Source organism: Sorex fumeus, unplaced genomic scaffold (genome assembly GCF_029834395.1).
Source record: "Sorex fumeus unplaced genomic scaffold, SorFum_2.1 ptg000093l, whole genome shotgun sequence".
Taxonomy (NCBI): Eukaryota; Metazoa; Chordata; class Mammalia; order Eulipotyphla; family Soricidae; genus Sorex; species Sorex fumeus.
Window position 1 is genome coordinate 7,781,399 of NW_026606150.1, and position 24,611 is coordinate 7,806,009.

The 24,611-nt window shown below is 62.8% G+C and overlaps 1 protein-coding gene across 1 annotated transcript; it reads left to right on the top strand.

Moving 5' to 3' along the window:
- The first annotated feature begins 997 nt into the window (after nt 1-997).
- Nucleotides 998-24,611, top strand: NADSYN1 (NAD synthetase 1). The gene is made up of 21 exons (XM_056131819.1): nt 998-1,193; nt 2,448-2,508; nt 4,641-4,757; nt 5,375-5,428; nt 5,666-5,755; nt 9,432-9,483; nt 9,998-10,086; nt 10,196-10,313; nt 11,053-11,184; nt 12,060-12,134; nt 12,986-13,110; nt 13,197-13,245; nt 14,556-14,658; nt 15,026-15,194; nt 15,507-15,642; nt 16,689-16,795; nt 18,801-18,932; nt 20,136-20,205; nt 21,788-21,916; nt 22,139-22,315; nt 23,355-24,611. The coding sequence occupies exons 1-21, from the start codon at nt 1,109-1,111 to the stop codon at nt 23,403-23,405; spliced, it is 2,121 nt and encodes a 706-aa protein (XP_055987794.1). The 5' UTR covers nt 998-1,108; the 3' UTR covers nt 23,406-24,611.

Here is a 24,611-nt window from a genome sequence, read left to right on the forward strand (position 1 = left end):
TACTGGAAATGTGAAGGATTCCTATGCTTTCCTGGAGTTTTGCAAACTGCCCATCACTAACGAGCCTCCCTTTAACAAGAGGGACTTAGGGGCTGGAGAGATAGCACCGTGGGTAGGGCATTTGCCTTGCACACAAACGACCTGGGTTCGATTCCCAGCATCCCATATGATCTCCCGGGCACCGCCAGGAGTAATTCCTGAGTGCAGAGCCAGAAGTAGCCCTGGTGCATCACCAGGTGTGGCCCAAAAAGAAAAAAAAAGTAATTTAAAGAGAAAACACGTCGACTGGTGGAGGGATGGGCATTTGATCATTGTATAATCGAAACCCAAGCACAAAAATGTGTAAGTCTCCAACTGTACCTCATGATGTCTCACTATTAAAAGAATAATAATTAAAAAAAAGAAAAGAGAAAACACCTCCGAGGTGGAGGGCCAGTCCTTGGTGGAAACGTGTCCCCTAGGCATGCCTGGGAGGTGGACACCGCAAGCCTGGGAGAGGGCTGGCTGCCAGCCGCAGGTGGGAGGGAAGCCTGGGACAGAGCCTGGTCCAGGCAAGCGCCCAGCAGCCCAGCAGCCCAGCAGGGCAGCCCAGCCCAGCATCAGCCCGCGCTGTCCTGCGGGCGCGTCTGTGAGTTGATTGGTGGAAGAATCAGATCTTAGCCAGGAGCGCCCGATTGCAGAAAGGAAACATTGTCTCCGGTGTTGCAAGAGGAAGGCCGACTGCCCCGGACAGCGCGCGCCAGCTCCGAGGGCTGCAGGCCGCCGGGGTACCTGGCCCCGCCCGCCCGGCCGGCTCAAGGACGCCCCGGCCCGGGCAAAGAGCAGCGGCCGGGGGCGGGCCCGGGGCGCGCCGGGCGCTCGTGCGCAGGCGCGCGGGCGGCTGGGGCGGGGCCAACCGAATGGAGGCGGGGCCTGGGGGCGGGGCCCGAGGGCGCGGCCCTGCGGGGCCAATCAGCGGCGCGCTCGCCCGGCGGGGCGGGGCGACCGGGAAGGAGCCGCTCCGCTGCTGGCCACCTCGCTGGGACCCCGCTGCCCGCCTAGCTGGGACCCCTGGGTGGGACCCCGGTGCCCGCTGCCCGCCGCCCGCCGCCCCCGCCCCGCGTCCAGGATGGGCCGGAAGGTGACCGTGGCCACCTGCGCGCTCAACCAGTGGGCACTGGACTTCGAGGGCAATTTGCAGAGGATTTTAAAGAGTGAGTGGGGTCGGCGGGTGCCCGCGGGGAGGGACAGCGGCGCGGACCCCGCTCGGGCCGGGCTTGGCTGGGTGGACGACACACGCCCGCCCCGCCTGGCCCCGGAGGAACCTGTAGCCCAGGGTGTGGGGACAGATAAGGTCCTGCGAGTGTCCACGACCACGTGAGTGCCTGGTGCCCGGCGGGGTGGGCGTGGGCGCGTGCGGTGCCAGGGACCCTGTTCCGGCCGAGGGGGCAGGGCGAGGGCTGAGGCTACCTGGGGCGCCTGGGCCCTCGTGGAGCTGAGCTGCCCCGCCTGTCCCGAGGTGGGGCGGTCTTTGCTGCTGCCCAGCTCTGCTGGTGGCCGCTGGAGTAGCAGAGAAGGGGTGTGCCTGCGGGCTTAGAGGCACTGGCTACTTCGCACTGGGATGGGACTGCTGCGGGTGTGACCCCCAGAGGCCACCCTGAACTCCAGAGGTGGTCCCTTGGGGTGGTCCTGAGCCCAGAGGAGGTCCCCAGGGCTGGTCCTGAACCCAGAGAAGATCCCCAGGGCTGATCCTGGCCCCCAGAGGAGGTCCCTAAGGCTGGTCCTGAACCCCAGAGAAGGTCCCCTGGGCTGGTCTTGACCGGAGGAGGTCCCCAGGGCTGGTCCTGAACCCAGAGGAGGTCCCCAGGGCTGGTCCTGGCCCCGGAGGTGGCCTCTAAGGTGGCCTCACCCAGGGGCAGCCTCCTGCCAAGAGGCAGCCCCATGTCTGACCTTTGTCCTTTTAATCGCTCCGTCCTTCTGTCCCCTCCTGCCAGCTGCAGAGCTCACCTGATGTTGATGAGGGGGCGGGCGCTGGGGTCCTGACTGCTGCTCCCTCCTCCCAGGCTGAGCTGCTGGTCTCCATCAGGGAAGACACCTCCCCAGGTGTTTTGTCTCCTGGGACCAGCAGAGGGGAACCACCCCCTCCCTGGCCTTTGTGCGGGGCTCACCCCCAGCCCTCCTTCTCCCCCCCACAGATGGAAGCAGGGTTCCAGGTGGCCCTCGTTGGCTGATTTATTTATTTGTTCATTTGGGGGCCACACCTGGCGGTGCTCAGGGCTTAGTCTTGGCTTTGCACTCAGAGATCACTCCTGGCTGGGCTCTGGGGTGCTGGGATCGAACTCAGGCTGGGGGTGTGCAAGGCTAGCACTCCCTGGCCCCCCCACCCTGCTGACCTCAGGCTCAGGCCCGGTTCCTGGTCCGTCCCATGCAGGGCTGAGCTGGTGCCTCTTTCTCTCCCTCATACACAGGCATTGAAATTGCCAAGCAGAGAGGAGCAAGATACAGGCTCGGACCAGAGCTGGAAATATGGTAAGAACAGAGCCCCCACTGAGGGGGGTGTGTGTGGTGGGCGTGGGGTGAGAGGGGGAACGGGTGAGGCGCCAGCCTCAGTGTACACAGGCCCCAGGTGAGGAAGGAGACCACCAAAATCTAGAAGCCCGAGAAGGGCCTGATCACTGCCAGGCATGAGCCAACATAGCGTGGCTGGGGCCTGAGACCCCTGGGGTGCCGGAGCGCTGGGCTGACTCGCCCCTGCGCCCCCTCCCAGCTCTGCCGTGTCCAGTTTGGCCTGAAAGGGTCGCACTCAGCCCTCTGGGCACCAGGAAGACCCAGGAAAGCCATTCCTCCACTCGCTTCTAGTTCCTTGTCAGAAATAGCCCCCTCGGAGCGTCCCTGGCTCTCTCTGGGCTCGGCAGCCCCCGCTACCCCTGGGTGGTCCCGTGTCCCTGCATCTCCGCCCTCTGCGCGCATGCGCGGGCCCTGCTTGCCTTCCAGCGCATCCTCTCCGGGGGGCTTGAGTTCTCAGTGGTGAACCCCGACTTCTCGGCCCAGACTGTTGCCATGACGTCAGGGTGTGGGCTTCTGGGCTGCCGAGGGCCGGGAGTGCCCAAGTGCCCTCTGCCCAGTGCCCTCTGTTCCAGAGCTGCTGGGTGTTCTGTATCTCCCTGCCGCCGTGGCCTGGGGTGGGCCTGGGTCCTGCTGGTCCCCCCTCATAGTGTCCAGGCACAGGCTCGGCCCCGCACTCATTTCTGCCTCTGTCCTAGTCTTTCTCCCGCCACTGCTCTCCCCGATGCCCCCCTGTCGCCACGCCCATCGGAGGGCATCATGTGTGCCAGCGGTGGGTCAGAGTTAGACGTGGATCTGAGCTGGGCTCTCCACACATATCCAGAGGGGAAACTGAGGCAGGAGAGGACCCAGGCTTCTCTACTGAGCAGAGACTTCCAGTGTCTGCTGGGCAGGGGTCCCACCCCTATGGCAGAGAGCGAGGGCCCCGGGGGCCAACCCTGGCTGCCTGCATTTATTTATGTTTTGTCCTTGGACCCCTCCTGGCAGTGCTCAGGGCTGACTCCGGGCTCTGTGCTTAGGGCTCAGCCCTGGTGCTCTCAGGCTGCCAGGGAGTGAACCTGGGTCAGGATCCGAACTGGTCCAAGCAAGATGTAGGCCAGGACCAAAACTGAAATATGCTGAGGACAGATACAGTTCCCTGGGTGTTTGTGACAGGGGAGGAGTAAGGCGGAATGGACAAGGCATATGCCTGCCCCTCCCCCCTTCCGTCTTTCCTGGTCTGGGGGGGTCCCAGTCTGCCCCTTACCCCTTCCGCCTCTCGTATTCAAGACCCTTCACTAGCCCTGTGCAGTCTCTTTCCCCAAGCAAGGTCCTATTCACAGATGCTTGTTTTTCATGCAACCCACCCGGATTTGATCCCTGGCACTGTGTAGGGGTCCCTGAGCATGTCTGGACTGATCCCCGAGCACAGAGCCAGGAGTAACCCTGAGCACCACTGGTTGTGGCCCCCAAAACAAAGAACAAATGGCCTTAGCAGTAGCACAGCGGGTAGGGCACTTGCCCTGTATGCGGCCAAGCTGGTATGACTCCCCCAGTGCCACATATGGTCCCCAAACTTGCCAGGGTCCCTGAGTGCAGACCCAGCAGTGAGTCCCGAGCACCACCAGGTGTGACTCCAAAACCAAAAGACAAAAACACCCTAAAAAAGAATCCAAAACCCAAAAGGAAAACGAAACCCCAAACACACAAATCTTTTTTTTTTTTTTTTTGCTTTTTGGGTCACACCTGGCGGTGCTCAGGGGACCATATGGGATGCTGGGAATCGAACCCGGGTTGGCCGCATGCAAGGCAAATGCCCTACCCGCTGTGCTATTGCTCCAGTCCCACCCAAATCTTTTTGATGTGAAAGAAAATGTACTGTAGCTTGCAATGAAGATCAAAGGTTCGGACTACCGTTTCTTCATTTCCAGCCGCGGTTCTGACCTTGGTGCCTCAGTGGGGTCCCCCAGGAGACTCTCAAGCCCCCGGCCAGAGAGAGGGCACAGTGGGCAGGGGACCCGCCTTGCAGGTGACTGACCTGAGTCCGCCGAGCATTGCACTGCCGGATGAGCCGCCCGGCCACTCCCGCCTCAGCCCCGCTGCCCTTCCCTCCACAGTGGCTATGGGTGCTGGGACCATTACTACGAGTCAGACACCCTCCTGCACTCCTTTCAAGTCCTCGCGGCCCTTCTGGAGGCTCCGGTCACGCAAGACATCATCTGTGATGTGGGGATGTAAGTACCACCTGTGCAGGACAGGGTGGGCCCAGCACCCCTGTGTGCGTGCATGCGTGTGTGAATGCGTGTGTGTGTGTGTGTGTGTGCATGTGTGCGGTGGTGGTGTGGTGTTCTGGGGACGCTTGTGCTTCCGTCTCACCTGAGGGGCAGCTCCCGAAGAGTTTCTGTTGGATTAGCAGTTCCTCAGTTCCCCGATGTGTGAGCACCTTCCGTGGCCGGACACCGTGGGCAGCTGATCTCACTGACCCTGACCTTGGGGAGGGCCTGGCATGGGCTGGCTGCCTCCTGTGTGTTTCCACAGCATGGGGAGGGGCCGTGAGGTCCAGTGTAGGTGTTTGGGGGACCCAGAGGAACAGGCATGTATGATTCCTCTCCATGCACTGTCTCAGGGGACATAGGTGTGATGTGGGTGTGGGGACAGAGGGGGGTCTAGGTAGGCCGGGAGGTGTCATGGGGGCGGCACTGGTAGAGTTGGTGCAGAGGTGGGGATGGCAGGCCTGTGGTGTAGCTGCAGGGGTCTGTGTGGAAGAAGGCAAGTGGCACAGGGACCCGGGCGATGGGGAGTGCCCGGTGTGGACGGCATCCAGGAGGCAGCAGGACGCCTCTCTCTGCAGGCCCATCATGCACCGTAATGTCCGCTACAACTGCAGGGTGATATTCCTCAACAGGTAGGTGGCCGGGGGCGGGGGGGAGGGGCGCAGAGGGACCTGCCTGACCCCTGGTGCCCAGGTCCCTGGGGAGCTCCTGGAAGCCCCAGGGTGGCTCGGCCTCACGGGCCCAGCACCTGCAGGTATGAGGGGCAGTGGCTTGGGGCACCCATACATCAGGGGGTGGTGCAGCCCCCAGGCCTGGGTGGGGGCTGCCCTGGCACCTGGTGGTCTCAGGAGCCCCGTTTCCGCTTGTAGGAAGATCCTGCTCATCAGACCCAAGATGGCCCTGGCCAACGAGGGCAACTACCGAGAGCTGCGCTGGTTCACCCCCTGGTCCCGGAGCAGGTGAGTCCTGCGTCCCCGGGCTGTGTCTGTTGAGGCGTGGGGCATTTGGCCCAGCCCTGCCCTGTGGTCAGGAGCTCACAGACCCTGCATGGTCATCGGTGACTCGCTGGAGCTCCGAGCTCACACGTGGAACCCCTCACCAGTCTGGGGGTTTCTAAGTGTGGAGCCCTGCAGCTCAGGGCTTCCCGGATGCCCATGGGTAGGTGTTGTTGTGGACACGGGAGGTGGATGATTGTGGGGGTGGGGAGTGGTGTAAAGCTTGGCTATAAAAAGGGGAGGGGCGTTCTTTCGTGTTGGAGGCGGGGCCTGGCCGAAGGGATGTTGCCCTGAGTGTTGGAGGCGGAGTCTGCTGAGGGGGCGTTTCCCTGAGTGTTGGAGGCGGAGTCTGCTGAGGGGGCGTTTCCCTGAGTGTTGGAGGTGGGGCCTGGCCGAGGGGGCGTTTCCCTGAGTGTTGGAGGCGGAGTCTGCTGAGGGGGCGTTTCCCTGAGTGTTGGAGGCGGAGTCTGCTGAGGGGGCGTTTCCCTAAGTGCTGGAGGTGGAGCCTGGTTGAGGGGGCGTTTCCCTGAGTGTTGGAGGCAGGGCCTGTCCGAAGGGGCGTTTCCCTAAGTGCTGGAGGTGGAGCCTGGTTGAGGGGGCGTTTCCCTGGGTGCCGGAGGCGGAGCCTGGCTGAGGGGGCGTTTCCCTGAGTGCTGGAGGTGGAGCCTTGTTGAGGGGGCGTTTCCCTGGGTGCCGGAGGCGGAGCCTGGCTGAGGGGGCGTTTCCCTGAGTGTTGGAGGCGGGGCCTGGCCGAAGGGGCGTTTCCCTAAGTGCTGGAGGTGGAGCCTGGTTGAGGGGGCGTTTCCCTGGGTGCCGGAGGCGGAGCCTGGCTGAGGGGGCGTTTCCCTGAGTGTTGGAGGTGGGGCTTGGCCGAAGGGGCGTTTCCCTAAGTGCTGGAGGTGGAGCCTGGTTGAGGGGGCGTTTCCCTGGGTGCCGGAGGCGGAGCCTGGCTGAGGGGGCGTTGCCCTGAGTGCTGGAGGCGGGGCCTGTCCGAAGGGGCGTTTCCCTAAGTGCTGGAGGTGGCGCCTGGTTGAGGGGGCGTTTCCCTGGGTGCCGGAGGCGGAGCCTGGCTGAGGGGGCGTTTCCCTGAGTGTTGGAGGCGGGGCCTGTCCGAAGGGGCGTTTCCCTAAGTGCTGGAGGTGGAGCCTGGTTGAGGGGGCGTTTCCCTGGGTGCCGGAGGCGGAGCCTGGCTGAGGGGGCGTTTCCCTGAGTGTTGGAGGCGGGGCCTGTCCGAAGGGGCGTTTCCCTAAGTGCTGGAGGTGGAGCCTGGTTGAGGGGGCGTTTCCCTGGGTGCCGGAGGCGGAGCCTGGCTGAGGGGGCGTTTCCCTGAGTGCTGGAGGCGGGGCCTGGCCGAAGGGGCGTTCCCTAAGTGCTGGAGGTGGAGCCTGGTTGAGGGGGCGTTTCCCTGGGTGCCGGAGGCGGAGCCTGGCTGAGGGGGCGTTTTCCTGAGTGCTGGAGGCGGAGTCTGCTAAGGGGGCATTGCCCTGAGTGCTGGAGGTGGAGCCTGGCTGAGGGGGCGTTGCCCTGAGTGTTAAAGGTGAAGCTTGGCGGAGCTGACGCTGCTCTAATTGTGGAATTTTGCCAGGTGTTACCCAAGAATAGCCGAGATAAGTACCAGGAGGTTCACTCCATGGCTTGGAGGCCAGCCGCACATGCAAGGGGAAAAGGCAGCTCAGATGGAGAAGGGAGCACCAAGTAAAGGTGTTGGAAGGATCCTCCCAGGATGGGAGATGCATGCTGAAAGTAGACTATTGACCGAACATGACTGCCACTCAATGTCTCTTTTGCAAACCACAGCACCCAAAAGGAGAGAGAGAACAAAAGGGAATGTCCTGCCACAGAGGCGGGGTGGGACTGGGGGAGACGGTGGGGGGAGGGATGGGGGGGTGGGAGCGATACTGGGATCATTGGTGGTGGAGAATGGGCACTGGTGGAGGGATGGGTACTCGATCATTGTATAACTGAAACCCAAGCACAAAAACTTGCAAGTCTACAACTGTACCTCATGGTGTCTCGCTAATAAAAAAAAAGAAAGAAGAAGCAGGTGTTGCCTGAAAGTTTGAGAGGCAGGCAGGTTTCTTCCGCATGCAGATCTACTCGACTGCTGCTGGAAGTGTCAGCATCCCACACAGTTCACACAGGGTTCTGACACGTTTGTTCCTTGCTGCATTGCTCTCGGGCGGATAATTTCCATTTGACACACTGTGTTCCACTTAACACTTGGTACAGTCAGCTTCAGGCCTCGCACCGACTTCCTTCATCTTCTTGCGTCCTTTTGGTTTCTGCTCACACAGCCTGGTCAGACTTGTTCTGCCCTGATTAATGAGGCGTTCACATCTGTGGTTTCCTGGAATGAGTTACTCACGTTCCTGGTTCCTGCATCACTCTGAGAGCTAGAGGCAGAGCTTGGCCGCGGCAGGGTTGGGGGCCACCCTGCACTAGGGTGGTGGGCCATGGCGGTGGGGTGGGGTGGAGGGTGGGTGGGGGCCCCTCTGGTGGATGCATCTGTTCAGTGTTCAGAAACGTGGGTGACTTTGCCCGCTGTCCCCTGCAAGGGGCTGGGGAGGGGTCCTCAGCTGGGAACTGGCTTCTAGAATCTCTAGAAGCACATTGGTGAGCAGTTGATTTTTTTTTTTTAATTTCTTTTCTTGGCCCCACCCAGGGGTGCTCTTGGCTCTGAGCAGTGCTCAGGGGAGCGTGCAGTGCAGGGCTGAGCCTGGCCTCCCGTGTGCAGCGAGCACTCAGCCCGTTGGCCGAGGGGGTGTCAACGCAGTGCTAGAGGCAGACCCCTTGGCTACCGTTTCTGTCCAGCAGTCTGGGCTCTGGAGCAGCTTCTGTGACTGAGTGGCCGCGTGTGGGTCCGCGTGCACCGCTGGTGGGACGGCCCGAGTTGGCACACGGGGAGAGCGCAGCAGGAACAGAGCTGAGGGGTATGGCTGCAGACAGCACCCACCGCTGGTGTTGTGGAAGGGGTCGGCCTTCCGAGGGAAAGATGTTACATGAGTCTGGAAGACGGACAGAGAACACCTTTGTGGGCTTGGGACCTCAGAGGAATCCGAGGCAGAAGACACAGGCCAAGCCTCAAAAGACTGGGAAATGCTGCCTTAGGGGAACCAGGCCTGGCCAGAGTGCCGCCCTGTGGCTGGGCACTGTGCTGGAGTGTGTCAGAACTGGCCCCGCGGCTGGGCGCTGTGCTGGCTTCCTGGAAGCCGTGTTCGTGGGTGAGTGATGGTGAGAGTTATGGGCTTGGGGCAAGGCCCCGAGCTGGCTGTGAGTTAGCGCTCCCGTGTGCTGGAGTCACTGTGGTTCTGACTTGTAGTCCTGACATGGTAGTGTGGCTGCTTTCATCAGCGTGTGTGGTTTTGTGTGCTGAGGGTCCCTTCCGAGCCCCATGCATGCAGAGAGGGGCGCGTTCATACTTCCTGGGCCCCGGGGGCGCGTTGCTCGGTTGAGCTCACGTCCCATCTGGACAGGGGTCCAGAGAACAGAGCCCAGGCTCTGCACAGGGACCCGGGGGCCAGGCCTGGGGGAGGGGTGCGAGGGGCGTGGCCTGGCCCCTTCTTGGGCTCTGCTTCTGTGCTCCGTGGAGTGGTGTCCAGCCACTGACCCTCTGCTCGCCCATGCGGTGCCTCCCCTCCAGGCAAACCGAGGAGTACTTCCTCCCGCGGATGATCCAGGCCCTGACCCACCAGGTGAGTGTCTGGGGACGCTCCCGTGCAGTCGCCTTGTGGACAGGCTGCGGGCACCCGGGATCCTTCTGGGACAAAGGGACAGGAGATTGGAGCTGGCAGCACAGGGAAAACGAGGACAGCAGATAGGGGGGTGCTGAGACATGAAGGGGGGTGTCGGGAACCAGGCGGGCCACTGCCCCTGCCCTTTCAGCCCAGGGTGCCAGCCCGGAGTGATGGTGTGACTGGCTGTGATGAGTGGGGGCTGGTGACTGACCCTGACAGTTGCAGTGGACACAGCCAGTGTGGGCCAACGTTAACCGTGGACGGGTGAACTGTCGGGCAGCCCGGTCCTGGCTCTCGAGGGTGTGGTTGAGGCCAGTCGGGTGGCAACTGTGGTGACTGGTCAGTGCTGGGTCCCGGCCAGGATGTCCTGTGTGTAGGCAGCAGGGGTCTAGGCAGGGCCCCTGGCGGCACCTTCCGGAGTGTGTGAGTGACGTGGGCGTCCCCACGTCTTGGTCCCATGCTCCACCCGCAGGAGACAGTGCCCTTCGGAGATGCCGTGCTGGCCACCCGCGACTCCTGCATCGGGAGTGAGATCTGTGAGGAGCTGTGGACGCCGCACAGGTCAGCTGCCTGCGCCACCACTGCCCGCCCTTGCCCAGTGAGAGGTCGGGGTTGCCTGAGCCCTGGGGCCCTGGGGGACTAGGGGGCTCAGCCGGCCTCTTGACTGCAGCCCGCATGTGGACATGGGTCTGGACGGCGTGGAGATCTTCACCAATGCCTCGGGCAGTCACCACGTGCTTCGAAAGGCCCATGCCAGGGTGGAGCTGGTGACAGCCGCCACTGCCAAGGTGGGCATGGGGTGGGGGCGGGGGTGAGTGTGGGGGAGGGTTGCGATGAGGGGAGGGGTGGGTACAGGGGAGGGGCGGGTATGGGGAGAGGCGAGTGGGGGAGGGGTGAGTATGGGGGTGGGTGGGCATGGGGGAGGGGTGAGTGTGGGGGAGGGTACATGAGGAACTCGTTTCTGAGCCCGGAAGTGCTGTATCCTGCCCTTGACTCCCCGTCCCTTGGGTGGGCCTGACCTAGGTCCCAAGGACATGCTCCCCTCGCCCCTCCCCGTCACCCCGGCATCTCCCGGGACCCCAGGGCTGCTGCTGCAAGCCTTACTCTCAAGGGTGGGAAACGGGGCCCCTGGTGGCTGGGTGGCCGCTGGGCTCACACCAGCCTTCCAGTTGCCCACTGGGCCGAGGTGACCAGCGCAGCCCGTGAGGCTTGTCCCTGGCCGCGTGGCAGCGCGTGGGGACGCCCCGAGTTGGCTGCTCCTCCGGGTGTGGTGCCCCAGCGAGGGGCTCCCGGGATAGTTGAGGCAGTGTCGACTTCCCCTGGGGGTGGACACCGGCCCTCTTGGAGCCCCAGTCCACGCAGACGGAGCCTGTCTGGGCCTGGAAGTCCGATAGAAGGTGGTGGCTGTTGGCTGCTGAGTCCCCCGCATGCGGCTGGGGCTGGGCCGACTCCCCTCCCCGGGACCTGTGGGGTGGGGTGCCATGGCGGTGGGCTCAGAGCCCACCCAGCCGCCCTCCTCCTCTCCAGAACGGCGGCATCTACCTGCTGGCCAACCAGAAGGGCTGTGACGGGGACCGGCTCTACTATGACGGCTGCGCCCTGGTCGCCATCAACGGCCGCGTGTGCGCCCAGGGCGCCCAGTTCTCCCTGGACGACGTGGTACGTGCCCCGGCCCGGCCCCGCCCCCGCCCACACTGCTGGGCACAGCTGCTTGCCGCCTCCCCTGCATGTGTGTGAGACGGTGCTCTCAAACCTGTTCTGCTCAGGAGAGGAGTCACCTCTCCCGGTGAGGCCCCGCTCCCCTGCCCTGTGTTGCAAGGGGCAGAACCCCAGGCCTAGCTGGTTCAAAAGCAGGGCGGTGTCACCTCCCATGACACAGGTAACCCGTTCACGCCGGCACTAGGGTGCTGTCACCCTGCTCACTGTCTCTCCCATATGCTTTCTCTCGGTGCTCACTTCCTTCTGAGGTTAACTTTCCTCGTGGTCACAGCACGGCTGCAGCAGCGCCGGCTGTCTCATCCTAAAGTCACATTCCGAGGCAAACAGCTGTGTGTATGTGTGCATGTGTGTGTGTGTGTGTGGGGGGGGTGTGTGTGGGGTGTGTGTGTAGATGTGGTATGTGTGGTTTGTGTGTGAGTGTGTATGTGTGTGGGGTGTGAGTGTGTGGTGTATGTGTGGTGTGTGTGAGTGTGTGGTGTGTATGTGAGTGTGTGGTGTAAGTGGTGTGTGTGTGTGTTGTGAATATGAGTGAATGTGAATGTGTGTATGAGTGTGTGTGGTGTGTGTGGTGTGTGTGTGGTGTGTATGTGTGTGTGATGTGTGTGTGTGAGTGTGAGTGTGTGTGTATGTGTGTATGTGTGAATGTGTGTGTGTGTGATGAGGAGAGCTGCGAGACAGCCCCAGCAGACCCCGTGGTGCCTGGCAGGTGCCTCAGCTCAGTGGGTCCTGGGAGGGCTGAATCGGGGGTGAGGCCCCTCCCTGGCCCTCCCTGCGACTCCCTGCAGCCCCGCCTTCTCCCCACCCCGCCCCTGCAGGAAGTGCTCACGGCCACGCTGGACCTGGAGGACGTCAGGAGCTACCGGGCCGAGATCTCGTCCCGGAGCCTGGCGGTCAGTGCTGGCGGCTCCCAGGGGCTGCTGGGAGACCTCGGGCTGTGGGACTCTCGGGCCATTCGGGGGCACTGTGGAGGGTCCTCGCTTGTTCCTAGGCGCTGCACTCCACCAGCCCGGCCCCCTCTGCCCCTCGCACTCCCCCGTCCCCAGTCCCGAGGCCTTGCTTCCCCGCTGTCTGTGCGGTGTCTGGACCGTTGCACACACGGGCTCGACCTCTGTGCTGTCCCTTGGCCCTGTGTCCCAGAGGTGCTCCTGCCCCCGGCTGGGCATCAGGCTGCATCCCCCTGGCCCGTGGGTGGTCTCGGCCTATGCCTGGAGCCTGCTCCTGCCTCAGGAATCTGGGGTGGCACAGGGGGTGCCCTGGGGTTTGGGGCTGGGCTTGCGGCTTCTCCCAGGCACTGCTGGGGCTGGGGGCCGTTTCCAGTGGCCCTTAGCCAGGGGGTGGGCCGGCTCACTGCTTGGCCTGGGTTGGTGGCACCGCTGGGGTCCCTGGGCCCTACTTGGGGTGCAGCCATGCTGGGATCACCGGGTCACAGTCGGGGTGCAGCTGTGCTGGGGTCACCGGGTCACACTTGGGGGGCAGCCATGCTGGGGTCACCAGGTCACAGTCGGGGTGCACCACCTGTTCAAAGTCTTGTCCCAGACACCAGGGAGCTTGGGGCCTTCGGGGTCTCCTCTGAGTTGTCTGGGGCCCCCAGAGCTTTACCAGGCGTATGTGGGGGCTGCAGAGTTCTGCTCGGGGGCACGGGGGTCTCCAGAGTCCGCTCGGGTGCTCCGAGGCTCAGCGGGGGTGGGCAGGAGGCCTCGCGCGCACCCTGAGCCCCGACCCCCTACCCATCCACGCACAGGCCAGCAGGGTGAGCCCGTACCCGCGGGTGAAGGTGGACTTCGCCCTCTCGTGCCACGACGACCTGCTGGTGCCGCTGTCTGAGCCCCTCGAGTGGCAGTACCACAGCGTGGGCGAGGAGATCAGGTGCGGCCTCAGTTTCCCCTCCTAAGCACCCCGCCCCATGAGGTGCCTGGCCAGCAGGGCCCCCTGACCCCCGCTCTGCCCCCCAGCCTGGGACCCGCGTGCTGGCTCTGGGACTTTCTGCGGCGCAGCCGGCAGGTAAGATTTGCGCTTCTTGTCCTGCCCTGGCCATGGACGGTTGGCGATTTTCTTTCTTTTCTTTTTCTGTGTGGTTGTCACCATGGCTGGGGACTGTGCATTTCCCTGGGGACTGGGCACTTCCTGAAGTCAGTTTCAGGCTGCAGACCTGGTCTCACCCATGCAAGGTGCAAGGTGTGCGCTGACCATTGAGCCACCTTCACAGCCCTGATTGTATGCTCCCAGCCGAGGGTCGCACACGTGGGTGTAGTGTCACCCACACCTGACTGGTGTGCACGGAGATGCCCTCTGGGGTAGGGGCCCAGGGGTAGAACTAGAGGTTCAGTGCTGGGCTTGTGGGCCCCCATCTCAGCTAGTGAATTATGTATTTGGTGGACTTACCTCTTCATGTAAGCTCTAAAATACATTATCAGAGCACCACTAGTCATACTACTAGCTTTTAAGTTTTGTAGACCCGTAAATCACAAAAGACAGATTGAGAAAAAACAAACTTTTCTGGTTGTTGTTATCAACTTCTCATTGATTTGCAATTTTGTGGAATTTCCGGAGTTTTGCTTGGTGGGGTGGTGTCCCCACCATCATGATAAAATGGAAGATCTCTCCCGTACCTGGACAGCAACAGGGTAACAGGGCCAAGGGCGTCGGGCCAGTATTGTGCTCCTGCTCTGTGCCCCCGGAGAGGTGGCTGGGCCTTTGGACGGAGACCAGGGTGCTCTGAGCAGGGGGAGGGGGGAAGGGCGCTTGCACAGAGGGCCTGTGCGTGTCCCTGCAGGTCGGGTAGGTGGTGAACAAGCAAGCCAGAGGCGTGTGTTCTCAGGCCTGCGGTGTGCCCGTGCTCGCCACTGAGCCATCCCTGCCTGCTTGGCGGCTGTCACCTCGGCACTGCAGAGAACAGAATCGTCACCTCTGCACTCTGCCTACCCGGGCTGGAGGGTGCCCAGTGTCCAGCTCTAACCCGGGGGCCGGAGGGCGCCCAATGTCCAGCTCTGCCTGTGGGGTCCTGCAGGAAGCTGAGCGGTGACTGAGTCGGACCCCATGTTCCTGACGTACTGTGGGGGTCCAGCCTCGGTCGCAGCCTCTGGACAGTGTAGGCAGCTCCCTGGTCAGTGCCGGGGGCCTGGCTGCAGCAGTCACATCTGTAGGGGTAGGGGGACCCTCAGACATGGGGTCTGGTCTGTGGGACATCCTCAGGCTCGGGGTCTGTGGGGGGATCCTCAGATACTGGGTTTGGGGGGATCCTCAGGCTCGGGCCCTGCCGCAGGGTCTGGGCTGGGGTTCCGCCCTGCTCACCCTCTGTGCTGGCCTTCCAGGCGGGGTTCTTCCTGCCCCTGAGCGGGGGGCTGGACAGCGCGGCCACCGCCTGCCTCGTCTACTCCATGTGCCACCTGGTCTGCGAGGCCGTGCGGAGTGGAAGTAGGTGGCGTCTGTCTGGGAGGGGGGGATGCGGGCCGGGGTTGGGGGTGAGACCCGGGGTGGGGATGGGGGTGGGACGGGGTGCAGGGTGGAAGTGACCGAGGGGTTTCGGGGAGGCCTCGGGTCACCTGCAGGCACCTGTGTCCAGGCAGCTTCGGGGTCCAGCTTGGAGGCCACGCCTGGCTCTTCCTGCCGTGGCTACACCCCTGCACCACGGAGCCGGCTGTGCTGTGCGTGCGGGGCAGGAAGGGGTCCCCGGGGGCCCCAGGGCCTCACTGCATGGCTGGGCTGCAGGCACCCGCCTCAGGGAGTGGTGAGAGGGGTACGGTCTGTGGGTGGCTGCTGCCCCTGACCCAGTGACTTTCAGACCAGGACGTGCTGTCTGATGTCCGCGCCCTCGTGAACCAGACGGGCTACACCCCTCAGGACCCCCGGGAGCTGTGTGGCCGCCTGCTGACCACCTGCTACATGGCCAGCGAGAACTCGTCTGAGGAGACACGCTCCAGGGCGGCCGAGCTGGCCCAGCAGATTGGGAGGTGAGTGGGCAGGGCGGGGTGCCTGGAGCCCGGCCACTCTGTCCCAGTCTGAGTGGATGGGGGCGGGGCAGGGGCACCCAAGCCCCGTGCCCGACTCTGCCCGCCATGTGGGACAGGCTGGGCCGCTTTGGCTCTGGGGGACTTGCCCCGAGGGAACTTGGTCAGAGCAAGAAACCCTGAGCGCGTCCCCCAGAAGCGGCTCCTCAGTGCCAGGGTGGGTGCAGGGCGCAGGGCCAGGCTGGCTCAGGGCCCTGGGCTGGGCGCGGGGTCGCGTGGGGGTCCTCTTTACCCGCCACAGCCCTCTCCTTGCAGCCACCATGTGGGCCTCAGCATTGAGCCGGCCGTGAAGGCCATCGTGGGCATCTTCAGCTTGGTGACGGGGACATACCCCAAGTTCGCGGTTCTGGGGGGAAGCAGCAGGGAGAACCTGGCTCTGCAGAACGTACAGGTGCGGCCCCGCGGGGTGTCCGGGGCACCAGGGCTGGGGTGCAGCGTCCGGGGCGCAGTGTCCGGGGGAGCGCTGTCCATGGGCACAATGTCTGGGGGGGCGCAGTGTCTGGGGGTACAGTGTCCGGGGGCAGCAAGTCCCCTGCCCTCCTCGCAGCCCCCTGTTGAGGCCCGCATGTGTGTGTGTGTGTGTGTTTGCATGTTGTCATGCGTGTTGGAGAGAGCATCCAAGGGAGGTAGGCACGTGGTTGTGTGGGAGTCTCAGAGCGTGTGTGTGCATGTCAGCTGTGGCCGAGGAGCGTGTGTGTGTGTGTGTGTGTGTATGTGAGTGGTGAGTGAGCATGTGTGTGTGTGTGCAGGAGTGTGAGAGTGGAGAGAGTTGGGCTGTACACATCTGTGATCTAAGTGTGCCCCCATGTGGTTGCCATGAGCGCACAGGTGAGTGTGTGGGGCTGCGCCGGGGAGGATCTGAGACGTGCAGGTGTGCAGTGTGTACATGGGTATGAGTGTGTGTGTGTGAGCGTGTGTGTGAGCATGAGTGTGCACGAGTTTGTGTGTGAGTGTGTGTGTGCATGTATGTGGGTGAGCATGTGTGTGTGTGTGTGTGGGTGTGTGCATGCGTGAGGGGGTGTGAGTATGTGCATGGGGGTGTGTGTGCGTGTGTGGCGGGTGTGAGTGTGTGTCTGTCTTGAGAGCCCAGGGGTCTCCTGTCTCTTGGACTTCTCCAGTGGAGTCTGGGGCTGCAGCCGTTGGCCTCTGTCCCCTTGGAGTGGCCTCCTGCGCCCTCCAGAAACAGCCCTGGCGAGGGACGTCCCCTTGGCTGGCTTTGCTGGGCCCTTCTGGGCCAATGGCCACTGCTGAGCTCCTGGGGATGGTCCAGGAGAGGCCGCGGGACCCTGACCCTGCTCTCGGCCCCACGCTCAGGAAGCGCCTCTCCGTGGGGCTGTGCCGGAGCGTCCTGCCGAGCTGTGTGGGTGGGGCGCCCTCTGTCCCCAGCTCGCCCTCTGCTCCCGCTGCTCAGGGTGACGCCTGCCTCCTGTCGTCCAGGCCCGGATCCGGATGGTTGTTGCCTACCTCTTCGCCCAGCTGAGCCTCTGGTCTCGGGGGCTGCCGGGTGGGCTGCTCGTGCTGGGCTCCGCCAACGTGGACGAGAGGTGCGTGTGGCCGGCCAGCAGGAGCTCTGGGCTCTGCAGGTGCAGCTGTGACTGCGGGAGTAGCCATGATCCCTGTGGGTGTAGCCTGACCTGTGGGTATAGTCTGACCTGCGGGTGTAGTCCTGATCCCTGCCGGTGTAAACCTGATCTCTGAGGGTATAGTCCTGATCCCTGCAGGTGTAGCCTGACCTTTGGGTGCAGCCCTGATCCCGGGGTGTAGCTCTGATCCCTGCGGCGTGTGCTCTGGAGGAAGCAGGGACCCCTGCTGCCTTGTCTGGATTGGCGAGAGGCGGTTGGCTGTTCCCCACACCCCGTCATGGCACTTGTGTCTTGTGCTGTCCTGCTCCTGCATTTCCGGTGACCCAGCAGGAGGGCAGCACCCGCTCGGCCCTGCTTCGTCGTCCTTCTTTCTTCGGCTTCTTTCTCCGACTCCACTCCTTCCCACCTCTCACTTCCTCTTTAGCAGCTTTCACCTCCAAACCAGGCAGCTCAGTTTTGATCTAGGCTAGAAATTCTCACACGGCTCCTTGTTAAGGGACAATTCGGGGCTTCTCCCATGTTTGCCGGACCCCCATAGGGAGCTACAGGGACCCCTTCACTAGCTTCATGTTCATTGCCTTCATGAGCCCCTGCTCCACGCAGATCTTCTCTGCACTGTTCTGAGTTGCTTCTTAGCTGGGTTTTAAATCCTCTAATTGTTATGCATTCCTCTTTTCATCTCTTATCACTCTGTCTACCGGCTGTGCTTCTGTCGAACCATCTGTTATCCACACTGTCCATCACCTACCCACTATCCACCCACTATTCATTCACCCACTTATCCCACACTATCGTTCATCCAGTGTCCATCCATCGTCCATCCACCATCCATCCATCCATCCACCCACCATCCATCCATCCATCCATCCATCCACCATCCATCCATCCATCCATCCACCATCCATCCATCCATCCACCATCCATCCATCCATTCACCATCCATCCATCCACACATCCATCCATCCACCATCCACCCACCCATTCACCCACCCATCCATCCATCCATCCATCCATCCACCCATCCACCCACCCATCCACCCATCCGTCCATCCATCCATCCATCCATCCACCCACCCATCCACCCATCCATCCACCCATCCACCTGTCCGTCCATCCGTCCATCCATCCATCCATCCATCCATCCATCCATCCATCCACCCACCCACCCATCCACCCATCCACCTGTCCACCATCCACCCATCATCCATCTACTCACCCTCATCTACCACCCACTCACCCATCCATCCATCCATCCATCCATCCATCCATCCATCCACCCACCTGTCCGTCCGTCCGTCCATCCATCCATCCATCCATCCATCCATCCATCCATCCACCCACCCACCATCCATCCACCATCCACCCATCATCCATCTACTCACCCTCATCTACCACCCACTCACCCACCCACCCATCCATCCAATCACCCACCATCCACTCACCCATGTCTCCACCACCCATGCACTCAGCCAGTGTTTGTTCGCCTCAACAGCCAGCTTCCGTCCATCTGCCCTCCCATGTCCTTGTACCCTGACCATCTGGCCCCCTTCCCTCTTCTCAGGTCTTTGAGGTGCACGTCAGGGTCCCTCAGCGTCCAGGACCATGCCCCATCCAGATAGAGATGGGTATTTTGAGGGTCACCCTCCTGCCAGCCTGGGGAGGTTCTCCAGGTGCTGGTGCTGACCAGTGTGGCTGAGGTTCAGGCTCTGTCTACACCATGGCACACCACTGGCATGGCCTCGCCATGCATGGCCTCTCCCTGTCTGAGGACCCCATGACCCCTGTCTGTCCTGACCCAGGGCCCTCTCTGGAGGGACCTGCCTGTCAAGGCCCCCCAGACATCCCTGTGCCCCTCGGCAGGGCCTGGTTTCTGGCTGCCCTGGGAGAACCAAGTCCTCAGGGTCAGGGTGGGTGTCCCTGTCAGGGAGTCTGCGGCCCAGAAACCAAGTGTCCCCCTGACCCACAGTCTCCTGGGCTACCTGACCAAGTACGACTGCTCCAGCGCTGACATCAACCCCATCGGCGGCATCAGCAAGACAGACCTGCGGACCTTTATACGCTTCTGTGCCGAGCGATTCCCACTGCCTGCCCTGCAGAGGTGAGGGCACCCCGCCCGGCCCTGCCGCACCCTCCCCCCCTGCCCCCGTCCCCCTGACAGACCCTGGCTCCGATCACCCTCACTCTGACGATTGCTCCGACTCCTGGGGAAAAGAACCTGCCACAGACCTTGGCCAGACCTCTGTCCTGTCCCCCACTGGGCAGTGTCTGGAGACGCTTCTTTTGTGGGGGAGAGGGGGCACATCCGGCGATGCTCAGGGCTTCCTCCTCGGGGAATCTCTCCCAGAGGTGCCGAAGGCCACGTGGGATGCTGGGGATCGAGCCCATGTTGGCCGCATGCAAAGCAAGCGCCCTCCACACTGTACTATTGCTCCAGACCCTGGATACGCCTTTTTTTTTTCCCTTTTCTTTTTGGGTCACACTCGGCGATGCTCAGGGGTTATTCCTGGCTCTGCACTCAGGAATTACTCCTGGTGGTGCTCGGGGGACCACATGGGATGCCAGGAATCAAACCCAGGTTGGCCATGTGCAAGGCAAATGCCCTCCCTGCTGTGCTATCTCTCTGGCCGTGTGGATACGCTTTCGATAACCATGAGGGACATGCTCGTGGCGTCCAGTGGGCAGTGTCTGACCACTGTCACTGGATCCTTGGTGGGAAATGCAGCTATGGTTCTCACCCTTAGCCTCGGTCCTCCAGGCCGTAAAACTGGTGGATGTCCATGCCCTTTGGAAAGACCAGAGTGGACTGCCCAGCTTCTCAGTGCCAGATGCTGGCCTGTGTGCCCAGCTCAGCTGTGCTGGACACTGGCCTGTGTACCGGCCACTCTGCTGGCTGCTGGCCTGTGTACTGGCCTCTGTGCTGGCCGCTGGCCTGTGTACCGGCCACTGTGCTGGACACTGGCCTGTGTACCGGCTGCTGTGCTGGCCGCTGGCCTGTGTACCGGCCTCTGTGCTGGAAGCTGGCCTGTGTACTGGCCACTGTGCTGGACACTGGCCTGTGTACCAGCCTCTGTGCTGGACACTGGCCTGTGTACTGGCTGCTGTGCTGGCCACTGGCCTTTGTACCAGCTCAGCTGTGCTGGCCGCTGGCCTGTGTACTGTCCACTGTGCTTGCCGCTGGCCTGTACACCTGGGTCAGTGGTGGTGGTAGCTGGCCTGTGTGCGGAATGGCCAGTTTGGGGCCAACCCCCAAAGCTGTGGCATGTTAGCCGCCATCCTGACTGATCCCATATCTCGGCTGCAGGATCTTGGCTGCCCCGGCCACCGCAGAGCTGGAGCCCTTGGCTAATGGGCAGGTGTCCCAGACAGACGAGGTAACGTGGGCTGTGTCTTGGCGGTGATCCCTCTCCCTGGTGCCCTGGTGCCCCCTCTGGGCCTGGCAGCTGGCCTCAGCGCCAACGCTGACTTCTGGCGGACGGACCCAGCCTCTCTGGGCTTGGGGCCCTCTGGCTGAGCCCCGCAGGCCCCTGGTGGCTGGCCAGGGCAGCTGCAGCGCTAATGGGCCCCATGGGTGGTGGCGGCAGCTTTGGTGCTGTTGGGCCCCTGGGCAGTGACCGAGGCACCATGGCCGTGGCTGTGGGAGCTCAGGGCACCAGCCTCCCTCCCACCAGCGTCCTTGAGCCGCAAAGGCATGCTCCTGTGTCTTCTGTCTGGGGTCCTGGTGTTGGGTCCTGGGTGGGCTGCGACTCCATCCTTTTGCAGAGGGTGTCCAGATGATTGTGGTCGCTGGCCGCAGCGGGTCTCACCTCCCCAGGGGTGCGGGTCTGTCCTGGACTTGGTGCTTCCGCCTGCACGTCTGTGCTGTCCGCAGCCCCGAGTTGGGTGTGGGTCCTCCTGTGGGTTCCTTTCCAGTATCGCTGTAGCTTTTCTGTGTCCCTCGAATTTCCAGGTGGATTTGGCGACAGGCCCGTTCTTTTTGTCCTCCTGGGCCTGGCACCGACTCTGATCGTGGACTTTGTTTTGGTGTTTGGGCCCCACCTGGTGGTGCTCTGGGGAATATTCCTGGCTCTGCACTCAGGGATCACTCCTGGCCGTGCTCAGGGCATCGTATGGGATGCCGGGATGGAACCCGGGTGGGCAGCGCTCAAGGCAAGCCCCTCCCCACTGTGCTGTCGCTCCTGCCCCTCACTTGAGAGCTTACCTCAATTCCTTGGCAGACTCTTGTTTTCCGCACAAACTGAGAACTGAGAGCTTGGTGGTGGTGGTGGTGGGTGGGTTGTGGGGCCACTGGGTGGAGGGAAGGGGACACTGGTGGAGGGCGTGGTGCCGGAAACCCAGCCAGGAAGTTTACAAACCGCAGTGCCGAAAAGAATTGAAAAGAACAATGAGTGTCTTGGGTGGGGGGTTAGTACAGGGTGAGTCACCGACTTACAAGCAGCAGACCCTGGTTTGATCCCCGGCAACTCGCAGGGTCCCTCAAGCCCCGCCAAAAATGATCCCTGAGCACTGCCAGGTGTGTCCCGGGCCCCCTAAAAGAAAATAAGAGCCTTTACTTGGGGGGAAAAAAGCCCACCATCATTCAAAAAGATCAAAAATGAAGAGTAATGACAAGCACAGCACCCAGATTTGGGGGGCCACAGCCAGGGGTGCAGCTTCGTGGGGGGCAGCTCATTGTCCCGACCCAGACGCCCGGCTCTGTGCACTTCCCGTGGACACACCCACCTCGAGGCCCCGCCCACATCCCGCGGCCCCGCCCACGTCCCGTGGCCCCTCCCACCTCCCCTGGCCCTGCCCACCTATGTCCCGCAGCCCCACCCACTCCCCATAGCCCCGCCCATGCCCCGTGGCTCCGCCCACACAGTGGCCCTGCCTGTGGCCCTGCCCAGGCAGTGGGGGTTGGGCCCAGCCCTGCACTGACCTCCATCACCCAGTGTGGCCGCGTGCTGCTGTCCGCAGGAGGACATGGGCATGACGTATGAGGAGCTGTCGGTCTTCGGGAGGCTCAGGAAGGTGGCCAAGGCCGGTCCCTACAGCATGTTCTGCAAACTCCTCACCCTGTGGAGGAACAAGTGCTCCCCGCGCCAGGTACCGGGCAGGGGTGGAGGGTGTCTATGCGGCTGCCCTGTGGGGAGTGGGCGGCGGTGGGCGTGCAGGGACCCTCTGTGACTGTGCTGGTGGTCAGCCCAGCCCAGTGGCCGGTCAGTGCGCCTTCCCAGGCCCCCTGGGCTCCCCTGGCCGCATCCCATGGGGCCCCTCCAGTCCCCTGGGGTCCTGCGAACAGGCCCTGGCATCAGCGGCTCCCCACAGGTGGCCGACAAAGTGATGCGGTTTTTCGGCAAGTACTCGGCCAACAGGCACAAGATGACCACGCTGACCCCCGCCTACCACGCTGAGAGCTACAGCCCCGACGACCACCGCTTCGACCTGCGCCCCTTCCTCTACCGCCCGGGCTGGCCCTGGCAGGCCCGTTGCATCGAACAGCAGGTGAGAGCGCCTGCACACAGTGGGGCCAGCGCTCGTGGTCACTCTGCTCAGCACTTGTGGTCATTCTGTCCAGCACTCACAGTCACTCTGTTCAGCACTCGTGATCACGCATCTGACACTCATGGTTATTGTCAAGCACTCGCGGTCACGCCATCCAGCACTTCTGGCATTTTGTCCAGCACCAGGATCACTCATTGGCATTCAGGGTCATCATCTGGCACTTGCGGTTACTCTATCCAGCACTTGCGGTCACTCCATCCAGTACTTGCAGTCGCCCCGTCCAGCACTGTGGTCATTCCAGCACTCGCGGTCATTTTGTCCAGCACCATGGTCACTTCAGCACTTGCGGTCACTCTAGCACTCGACAGTCATTCTGTCCAGCACTTGTGGTCACGCTGTTCAGGGACACTGCCTCTCCTTTCCTCTTACCTTGTTCCTGGAGGGGACATTGCCCAGAATGGAGCAGGGCTCAGCGGGTGCTGCTATGGCCACTGGTTCTGGGCTTGAGGGAATGGGCAGAGCAGCTGGACACGCTGCACATGGTCCCTCCTCAGACGTGAGGCTCAGGCGACCCTCATTCTCCAACCTCCCCTGTCTCCTTTCTCTACACCGAGACCAGCCCCGCCCTGCCTGCAAAGCCTGCAGATACGGTCAGGGACGCCCCCCCCCATCTCGGATGGATACCTCCGCTCTGCCAGGAAGTGGACAGTCCAGCCCTGAGCACCCCCACCCTGGTCAGACACCCCCAGCTCTGCCAGGAAGTGGACAGTTCAGCCCTGAGCACTCCCACCCTGGTTAGACACCCCCAGCTCTGCCAGTGGACTGCCCCACCCTCCCCTTACATCCCTGTTAGCGCCCAAAGTTAGGGCGGCATCGCAGTGCCCAGGACATGCAGATGGTTGTGGAAGATGCCGGAAAGGAGGCGTGTCACCTGTTGTGATGCCTCATGGTCTCCTTCCCCCTCCCGCTGTCCCCCCTCCTCTCGTCTTGACCCTTAGTCTGACCTGCTGACCCCATTTGCACACAAACTTCCTTCCAGGTTCTCCGGCTGGAGCGGGGCGAACAGCAGGAGGTGGACGGCATGTACTGAGGGTGGACCCGTGAGGGGACGCCCCCCAGAGCCGAGATGCCGCCTGCCCCAGCCTCTCCCAAGGAGAAGCCCACGTCAGCACTGCTGGTGTACTGGGAGCCGCAGTAAAGGTGCCATTCCTCTCAGGGACATTTCTCACTCTGTCCAGGGGGCCTCGGCTCCCCCTGCCAGGCCCCCTCCCCTCTGGTCAGCCCCTCCGGTCACCCCCTCCTCTCCCCTTTCTGCCCCGCGGCTGCATCATTGCCCTTCAGAGACCCAGTCCTGGGGTCCCCGAGATCTGCTTCACCTCACCACATCGGGGAGCAGCTGGGCTTGTGGGGCCCTGGGTGCCCCCTGGACCCCCCCCATGCAGGGCCAGTAGCGTGTTTCCAGGGAAATGTGAAAGTGGGGACCCTCAGCACAGTGAGGTCTCATGGAGGGACCCCACTGCAGCGTCGCCCCGAGGACGCGGCCCTTCCCAGCGGGGTTTCTGGCAGGAACCCTGACATTGGCAGGACACATGGGGAGGACTGGGCTGTGACAGGGACACTTGGGGGCCTGGGGTGTGTCCAGCAGTGGCCTGTGTGTGGGGAGCAGCCGGGGGGCAGGGGGGTTGTTGGAGGTGCCGGGAGCAGCGTGGGAGAGATGGCTGGGGTCTCAGCAGTGACCCCGTGCGTGATGTCCCCGCATGTCCTCTTGCGGGCACAGTGGCTCGGTCCCTCCCAGCTGCTCCAGCCACAGCCGGATTTGGGAGCTGCTAGAGTAGCCGCTTGGCAGAGGGCTTAAGGGCAGGGGACGCCAGCAAGAGAAGCATCTGCCCTTTCGCTGGTGCCGCGCTCGCCCGGTGACTCAGACCTGTCGGTCCAGCTCTCAGAGGCCCTCGGTGCTAGCGGACTCAGCCTCCATCTGCTGGGCCTGCGACCAGCCTCACCCTGTGGGATGGAGCTGGGGGCGGGGACAGCCTCGGAGGTCGGGGATGGACCATCATTGCCCCCGACTCTGGCTTGAGACCCCACAGCCCCGCTGAGCAGGGACACAGGGTGTGGGTCTGGGTGAGGGTCCCTCCGGCTCCGACAGATGGACCTTGCCCTGACCCTGCATCCTGCGTGTCTCCTGTGATGCCCGAGGGCTGGCCTCTGCCTCCTGGGCTTCAGGCTCTCCCTTTCCTTAAAGTCTTCCTTGCTGGATATTCTCTGGATTTGAGCTAAGAGAAAATACCAGAAAATG

Excerpts from the sequence above, each read along its gene's own strand:
- NADSYN1 (XM_056131819.1), top strand. The coding sequence starts at position 1,109 with ATGGGCCGGAAGGTGACCGTGGCCACCTGCGCGCTCAACCAGTGGGCA. Across the intron at positions 14,659-15,025 it reads CGAGGCCGTGCGGAGTGGAA|ACCAGGACGTGCTGTCTGAT; the intron begins GTAGGTGGCGTC and ends AGTGACTTTCAG. Across the intron at positions 18,933-20,135 it reads CCACTGCCTGCCCTGCAGAG|GATCTTGGCTGCCCCGGCCA; the intron begins GTGAGGGCACCC and ends TCTCGGCTGCAG.